General features: G+C 30.9%; 1 protein-coding gene across 1 annotated transcript; it reads right to left on the bottom strand.

Annotated features, from left to right (window-relative positions):
- Window positions 1-315: 315 nt before the first annotated feature.
- LOC139901177 (uncharacterized) lies at window positions 316-780 on the bottom strand. Its single transcript, XM_071883910.1, has one exon. It carries the CDS (start codon window positions 778-780, stop codon window positions 316-318), a length of 465 nt encoding a protein of 154 aa, XP_071740011.1.
- Window positions 781-10,016: the final 9,236 nt, after the last annotated feature.

A 10,016-nucleotide genomic window follows, 5' to 3' on the forward strand; every position in this document is an offset into this window, starting at 1 on the left:
TCGCCCCTGAAACCAACTCGATGCGAAACTCCACTTGTCTTATCGGCGGAACACCCGTAATTCATCGGAAAAAACGTCTTCAAATTCATTAACAACGGGAATAGATTTAATGGAAGACGACTCATCTTGAGTATCAACCACATGGGCTAGATAAGCCATACCTCAATTAGACACAAGTCGACGCGCCCGAGCATAAGTGCAAATATACACGGGACGTTTTCGAGCTTCACCATACACGATTAGCTCTCCCCCACTTGGGGTTCTTACCATTACAAATTTATCATGACAATCAAGATTAGCTCTATTATGATTAAGTCAATCCATACCAACAATGACATCAAATTCACCCAAGGTAATAGGAACCAAGTCAATATTAAACTTCTCGATTCCGAAATCAATAACACAATTTCTATACACCCCATTAGCCACCGAGAACCTACCATTGGCGATCTCGACTTGTAAAGGAGAGTCTAGATCACATAAAGGACAATCTAAAGTAGCCGCATATTTGAAAGAAACATAGGACATATCGGCACCACTATCAAATAACACCTTTGCGAATTTAGAATTAACCAAGAAAGTACCTGAAACCACATCGTTGGACTTCTTAGCATTATCGGTAGTCATCAAGAAATTTCGGCCCCTCGTGGGCCCCGACGCCTTTTCTAACCGCTTGGTGTTGTCATAGCTTTTATCACCCATCATTAAGTCGGGACACTCGGACTTTCGGTGACCCTCTTTGTGACAATTAAAACAAGTGACTCTAATCTTAGAGGACATGTTTGGGCAATCCCGGGACATATGACCTTTTTGCCCACTGAGACGACCCGTCCTAATCCACCTGGACGAAGTCTTCAACAGTTGGTCCCATTGCGATGATCGACTCCAAGTAATGTCTTTAAAATGAGCAAATGAATAGCGGAAGGTTTCTTTAATACCTGAGAATAAACATGCTTTAAAGTGTCAACCAAAAGGTTGGTGAGTTCATAGTTTTATCGTAATCAATCATTTCCATATTTTTAATAGACCACAAGATTTTAATTTCCATTTTTCATAAACATCATCTCATATCAGGCATTTCGCAAAAACTGCATAGAGATAAAAATCATTCATATGGTGAACACCTGGTAATCGACATTAACAAAACGCGTCTAGAATATCCCCATCATTCCGGGACTCTCATCGGACATGATAAAATCGAAGTACTAAAGCATTCGTAACCCGGATGGGGTTTGTTAGGCCCAATAGATCTATCTTTAGGATTCGTATCAATTAGGGTTTCTGTTCCCTAATTCTTAGATTACCAAACTAAAAAGGGTGATATTCGATTCTATAATCCAACTATAAAATGTAGTTTCGATTACTTGTGTCTATTTCGTGAAACATTTATAAAAGCAGCGCATGTGTTCTCAGTCCCAAAATATATATTGCAAAATCATTTAAAAAGGGAGCAAATGAAGCTCACAATACAATATTTTATAGTAAAAATATTCATACGACGATAATGAACAATGCAGGGTTGGCCTCGGATTCACGAACCTATATCAAATATATATATTAACACATATAATCACATAATTCCTTCTATATAATATTTATATATATACATACATATATATATATATATATATATATATATATATATATATATATATATATATATATATATATATATATATATATATATATATATATATATATATTAAGTGTTGTAGTTATATAAATATATATACGTTATTTATATTTTATATCTTTAGCTATATTTTATATATAGTTATTTTGTAAAATAATTAATATTCATACATATAGTTATATTAATATATATGTATAAAAATATTTGTAATTGGTATTATATCAAAAGTCAATAATTAGTTATATGTAATATTTATATAATTAATGTTAATAGGTTTAATATAAATTTTATGTAATATTAATATAAGTATATAATATTTATTTGTTATATAAAAATAATACTAATTATGATAAAAATCATGATAACTCTAATAATAATAATAATAATAATAATAATAATAATAATAATAATAATAATAATAATAATAATAATAATAATAATAATAATAATAATAATAATAATAATAAATAGTATTGATAGTAAAAATAATGATAATAATATATAAAAATCTTGATAATGATAATAATAATAATAATAATAATAATAATAATAATAAGTTATTTTATTTTTATAATAAAAACAATAATGTTGATAAAAATACCTAATACTAATAATGATTTATAATAGTACTAATTATATTAATAATGAAAAAAATGATAATTTGACTAAAAATGTTAATTCTTAATAAAATGATAATTTTAATTAATAATAATGAAAATAATATTTCTTATATTCCTTATAATGATATAATAGTAATAATAATAATAATAATAATAATAATAATAATAATAATAATAATAATAATAATAATAATAATAATAATAATAATAATAATAGTAATAATAATAATAATAATAATAATAATAATAATACTAATATTAATACTACCTTTAAAAGGGAAAAGCTTCAAAAATATAAAAACTGCCACTGCCCGGGCTCGAACTCGCGACCTCTCGAATAAACACACACACGTCCAACCATTGATCTATCTGTTTCTTTCTGAAATAATATGCCCATTTAAACTATTTAACCCTTAATAGTCTGTTTCCATCTTCTTCATCTTCTTAACTCATCCACTGTGCATCATCATTATCTTCATCATCTAACATCACATCACACGGTATCATTATGATCATCATTTCATTATCATCTTAAACATCACCGTTAACCTATAATCACCATCATAGTTGTGACGATCGCACCAAATCCATATGGACGAAAATGTCATTCATTGATTTCATTGCGAGGTATTTGACCTCTATATGATACGTTTTGTAAACATTGCATTCTTTTGAAAAGGCACACCATAAATGTATATTTAAATCAAAGGTTTTCGACATCTGATGATTTCTATATATAGACAATCACCGTATATATAATAGTTTATAATAGTACTTCCGTTGACAATGCAGTTAAAATAAGATACATGGTGATGACTTGGTGAATGCAACGTTTTCTTGAAAAATATGCCATATAAGACTCCATGCATATAGCTTGTCTATCATATAAGCAAACAGCAGAAGGTTTCTAGGGAACCTGAGAATAAACAGCTAACAAGTGTCAACACAAAGGTTGGTAAGTTCATAGTTTTAGTATTGCGCATAATCTGTATATAAAAGTGGATCACAAGATTTCTGTTGTTTCATCCAGAAACGTTTATCAAAATGTTCTACAAAATTGAGCACCCTGGTAACTAAACTTAACGTATATATAATTTATACCCTTTGTATAATCATCTTAATAATATACACAAACCAACGTGTACGCTTCTCAAATAGCATACGTCCGTTAAAAGGCTAGTGCTCTAGCTCGGACGGGGATATCAAGCCCTATGGATCCATATACTACTACTCGCGCCCACCAGTTCTTATAACTAGCAGTTACTAGTTACCAAAGCTAAGGGATTTTCGGTTCAAACTCAGTGTAGGATTTAGTATGTACTTGTATCCATTGCGTTTAAAATAAAGTGCATGTATTCTCAGCCCAAAAATATAGATTGCAAAAGCAATTAAAAAGGGAGCAAATGAAACTCACCTTAGCAGCACATATAGTTGTTCATCGTATTGTGACCGAAACTCGAAATATTAAATAATCGTAGTTCTCAACCTAGAGAACATATGTTGGTCAATAAATGTCTATCAAGCTAGGTCAGGTCATAGTGTATCACAATCCTAATGCTCGAGATCGACATACAAAAGTTATCCAAAGTCGTTCAAAAGTCAATTTTGACAATAGTTTAACAAAACGAGACTTACCTTATATAAGGATTCATTTACTCGGTTGGTAATATTCAAAAATTCAATTTATCAATCTTATAAACAAGTTGTTTAAATCTTAATTGCAGATTCAAAAGCAATTCCAATTAACGTCAATCATAATTCAGTTGATCATATCTTTTAATCCGTTCATCGAAACTATTCGATATCTAAATGAAAAGTTATCGATTTTTCGTTAGCTTCCCAAAAACATGTATATCATATACCTTTTACCAGTAATATATGTATTTAATTTGTGATTGATTATAAACAGTTTAATGACGAAATTTAGTATACAAGCATGTATAAATATATACACTCTAGCACTAGTATGTATACACTATTAATTTATAAAAGATAAAATATGAGTGCTTACGTATCAATATTGAGATTCAATATTGTAGAAAAGTACGTAGACGCAACAGAGATGATAAACACTAGGTTTGATTCACAAATATACCCCGAACATTACCCATAACCTCCTTGGCAATAACCCATTATTTCCTTAGCTCTAGCTTGCTCGAAAACTCGTTTTGAAATCATTTGGTCATCACTCCGTCGTAATATTTTATGTATAAATAATACTAATAATAATAACCATAGGATTATTAATAATAATATTAATTTTAATAATAATAATAATAATAATAATAATAATAATAATAATAATAATAATAATAATAATAATAATAATAATAATAATAATAATAATAATAATAATAATAATAATAATAATAATAATAATAATAATATAAGTAGAGAGGATAGAGAAAAAGATGGATAAATTCGGCCAGAAACCTGGGCTATTTATAGAAGAATTCTGATTTCTGACCCCAATGCGATCGCATGGGTTTTGTGCCTATATGCCATGCGATCGCATGGCCCTCTGATCCAGCTCACAAACTTTTGTTTTTTTGTTTGTCGACATAATATTTAATTATATATATATATATATATATATATATATATATATATATATATATATATATATATATAATTTATATAATTAATTATATATTATATTAAATTCATGTGCATAGTTGACTTGTAATTTTTTTCCCGATAAGTCGTACGTCGTCACTCGACTTAAGTCCCGGTTCCGGTTTTTCGAACGCATTTTCGTACGCTGAGAAAACTAGTACTTTACATTTTGTGACACGTACCTTTGTCAAAAATTAGTCTTAAATTAATGTAAAATTAACCCACTCAAAGTGTAACTTAATCTTTTGAGTGTTTTGGTCATTTACTTTTATAAATCAAAGTTTTATTATTTAATCAAGTATATTCAAATCCAAAACGTTTTATATCTAGTTAAATATTATATTTAATCATATTATTAAATATATATTTTCAATATTGATAAACACGTTTTAAAATACACATCGCAAGTTATTCATGTATCCAATTCTAACAGTTAATATTCCTTATTATTGTATGTGTCTAAATTATGTTATTTAAACAAACAATTTACCATTTATTCCGGATACCGTTAAAATGAATGATTTCTCAAATCAACGTGGACCTCACCATAGAGACCCGTAATAATATCATAATCATTAAAAGACCTGATAAATATACTTTAATTCAATCGTTTAGCATTATCTTTTAACTCCATAGTTAAATATATCAATCAGATAATCAAACCAATTAGGTTAATGCACAGTATCATATACGCAACACTTTGATACGTTTTCAAGTTATAGTATATACATATGTATCTATTTTCATATAATCGTTCACGAATAGTTGAGAACAATCAAAGAGTATTTGAATAGTTCAAGAATTTTGAGATTTAACTTCATAAACTTTGTTTATCGTGTCGAAAACGTTAATCATACAAGATTAAGTTTAAATTTGGTCAGAATTTTCCGGGTCATCACAGTACCTACCCGTTAAAGAAATTTCGTCCCGAAATTTCAGTAAGGTCGTCATGGCTAATAATAAAAATGTTTTCATGACGAATATGAGTCGATAAATAGAGTTTTATTACCGTTTGAATAATATGGATAAAACAATCCAATTACTCGAAGCGTATGAGAGAAGTTATCGTAATAAGTGAAATGGAGAATAGAGATGTGTCTTATCTCTTGACGTGGTAACGATTGATTTCCGGAATTTAAGAAATAGAAAATCTTCATAATCTAAATAAGATTTGATTCTTCGAGAATTAAGGAGATTTTGCGTAATCTGCCTCGATTGCTATGTCTGGTCTTTTGCTATAAATTCTTCTGTTTCATTATTTTCACCACTCCTACATCTTCTTCCTCGCTTCATACTTTCACAAGATTGTGAAAATGCTTCATCCAGTTCTGATTCTTGATATTATTCTGACTACCACCACAATCATCCTTCTATTCCAACTCCCACCGGAGGAATCTGTTTACTTTTACTTCGCTCTTGGGGTAGTGGTTTTCATAATCCTTCCTTGCATTTGTCTTTCCATAATTATTGACATCTACGGTTAATGATCTCTTCTATTTGCTGTGATTTATACTCCTCTTTATATTTAGAAGCTGTGTTATTATTTTCTCTTCTCGACCTTAAGGTAAGCGGATAATGGTCCAGAATTCGTAGGTACGAAGTTTTGAATAAACATAGTTAATGTTCTGAGAAGGAATTCGTAATGGCATGATCTTGATTTGGTAAATTACCAAAATATCCGAAAAGATAGAACTATCAAGAAGATATGTTCTTAATATGTTTGGAAATTGGGTAGAATGTAAGAGTCGTGTAAATGGTACATGATAACGGTATGTTCTGTGAATCATCACATTCCATTAGAAACTCAACATGACTTACTGTAATATAATCACGTTGGCCTGACGTCATTATATTATACTAATTCATGCTTCAGTTCCCAACACTACTTCAAAACATTCATATTTTAAACTTGAATTTTTCAGGATTTAGAAACTAACACAGTTTCTTTTATGATGTAACACAGATAGCATGAAGGAATGAATAATTTCAGATAATCACGAAATTATCCTCAGAAATATTGAGGATATTTATAATGAAAGATACGATGATATCTTAGAATATTCAAGATAAGATGATGATGAAGAATATTATCCGTAAGGGTTTTAGAGTAAGGAGTAAGGTATTCGTTAATGACTTCAGCAGACACTGAATCATTTGTATTCTTTGAAGGCAGGTTCAGTCTTTGTGATTTATCTACAGCCTCCTTCATAGTTTGCCCAATCCATTTTCCAGTTCCAAACCTTCTCTTTTTCTCAGCTTTACCACCATACTATTCCTTATCATCAAACTTTTGACTGTTAAGGCCGTTTACAGTTTTTGCTACTTCATCAGCATTGTTCCAAAATTTGGAGAGCTAGTTTTGCAGTTTGGGTGTTTTTCAGAAACTTCACATTCGAAGTATGCGAGTCTAGGAGATAGACATTATATGTATATATATAACTGTTGGCGTAGAATTGTTGCGAGATTCAAAATACTGATTGCTAATTCCTAGTAATTGGTATGGCAATTCTTGTTACAAGATGCGGATGAGTACACGATAGAGTTTCAATGAGTATAAGGATTTTTCGAAAGATCATGGATAAATGAAGTTGTTGGTAAATTTACTGCTAATGTGGTGGAACATGAAAGGTTCCCCAGTATCAAGAACATATAAGTCAAGGTTATAATAAGGCTAATCTGAAAAATCGAAGTTGACTGGTTGGAAGTGTGATAAAACTGGATACTTAGAAAAGGATTGTAAGATTATTTTCGATATTAACAACGCTAAAGGATCTTGCACAGTTTTGAAGTCAAAGTATAGCTTTGAAAGATGTAGAGATCTAAGAATGATGTCACCTGTTCAGTGTTATGACTTGGATTATGATCTGTCAATATCAGAATATGTAATTGAATTTGTATGAAAACGATTGTATATCGTTGTGAAGATAGTGAGTATAGTTAATGATTTTTGAATCAAAATTGAAGAATGTACAGTGTAACATATTAATTGTGAACTTATATATTTCCTGAGTATTACCTACCCGTTAAAGATTTAATTAATATTTTGTACAAAAGAATTTTTATTACCGTCTTTATGAAAATATATGTATGTATATTTTCTTCAGATGTAATACAGATTTAATGAGTTAATATCATATTAAGCTCATTTGATTTTTGGCTTGAATTAGAAATGAATAATCTCTAAAACATTAGAGACTTCATAATCTTTGCGAAGTATTTCGCTAATGAAATTAATACTTCATTATTTATTCTTATTGCTATTCCTTGGTAAAGGATGTTGATTTTCGTGGAATTCTTGCAAACTTCGCAAGGTGCAAATGATGTTTTCTAGAGAGTTTCGAGTGCATCGAAGATGAAAGTGTAAAATCAACCATGTTATTGAATAATACACTTGGTTTATTATGAAATGGAATTCATTGAGTTGAAACAGAGATTGTAGTTAACGATGATTAAGTTGCTAACAAAGAATGTACTTCATAGCATATTATGAATTTAATCGAGTAATATTTACCCTTTTTCAATTCATACATAATAGCTTAGTACGAAAAGATTTATGATGGTTTTAAAATTTATATATACAAGATATACATATAAATTCTTCAGGGGAAATGAGTTAATATTTCATAACTCATTGATACAATATACGCGTTATTGATTCGTAATGATGTCCACGGTGTTTTTCTTGAACTGGCGGAGCTTGTGATATTAGAGGTGCCGATGATTCTAATGATGTTGACAGCACCGACTGCTGGTGAGGCTAAGGGTATTGTTGATGTTGTGATATAACAAGTCTAGCTTATAAATCATACACCATTCCGATCAGGGTTTCTACTTTATCTGATTTATGGTTAAGGCTAGAATAGATAATCTCTAAGATTACAGATTATATAATCGCCGTAGGATATTTCTCCGATGAAGTTATGAATCCATACTTCATCGTTTGCTGTTGTTGATACTCCTTGGTATCTATGGTGCGTATGATGTTGATGTTCGAGGTACAAATCGTGATGTTGAGGCGTGTGATGTTGATATTGGTGGTGGTGGTAATGGTACTGTTGGTGTTGTTGTCAGTGGTACTAGTGCTGTTGGTGCTGAGGATGGTGATGTTACTGGTGTTGGTGATACTGCTGGTGTTTGTAAATTGTGTACCGTGCTCTCTAAAGTTGACACTCGAGCTCGAAGTTCTTTAACTTCTTCTACTAACCCTGGTTGGTTATTGGTGTGAGGTAGAGGTCGGATATCTTTTCTAGTTCCGTTAATGGTAGCTTCAAGATGAAAAATTCTCGCAAAAAGAGTATAAACGGTGTTGCGAACAGGTTCGCCGGTAAGCGGATCGAGTACTCCGACATTAGGCGGTAAGTTCAGCTCGTGGTATGGAGTACCTTCTTCATTTCTCCATAGGGTAAGTATTTCGTGAACCCATCCCCATTTTCTAAAGAAATCACGATAGTTGATCGGTCGGTGCGGTCCCGTCACGCTGTCTTTGGAGTTGGAGGGACTTGGTCTATTCGAGGAGGCCATCTTACGTGTTCACAGAAAGTTATGAAATGATTCTTGGTATGAATTGAGGGTTAAATACTGGATGATACCTTCGTCTTCTCGCATACATATATATAGTAAAAGGATTCCGTAATTTACGGAGGAAATTTCAAAAAACGCCAAATAAGATTCACTGTTGTAGATATGATAGGATATGATTTGTCTATACACCGTGTATGCAATAAATGCAAAAACACGTGTCAAGACGTAAGATTTATAAACATGTAATTTCCGACAAGAGTTGATAAGCAAAACTTTTGACATGCAGACACAGACAAAGCCCAGACTTACGAATGCATCGTAACATCTATAAGTTAGACACATTAATGCAAGACCTGATTCTCTAAGACCAACGTTCTGATACCAACTGTGACGATCGCACCAAATTCATATGGACGAAAACGTCATTTATTGATTTCATTGCGAGGTATTTGACCTCTATATGATACGTTTTGTAAACATTGCATTCTTTTGAAAAGGCACACCATAAAGGTATATTTAAATCAAAGGTTTTCGACATCTGAGGATTTATACATATAGACAATCACCGTATATAATAGTTTACAATAGTACTTCCGTTGACAATGCAGTTAAAATAAGATACATGG

Source organism: Rutidosis leptorrhynchoides, chromosome 3 (assembly GCF_046630445.1).
Source record: "Rutidosis leptorrhynchoides isolate AG116_Rl617_1_P2 chromosome 3, CSIRO_AGI_Rlap_v1, whole genome shotgun sequence".
NCBI classification, from domain to species: domain Eukaryota; kingdom Viridiplantae; phylum Streptophyta; class Magnoliopsida; order Asterales; family Asteraceae; genus Rutidosis; species Rutidosis leptorrhynchoides.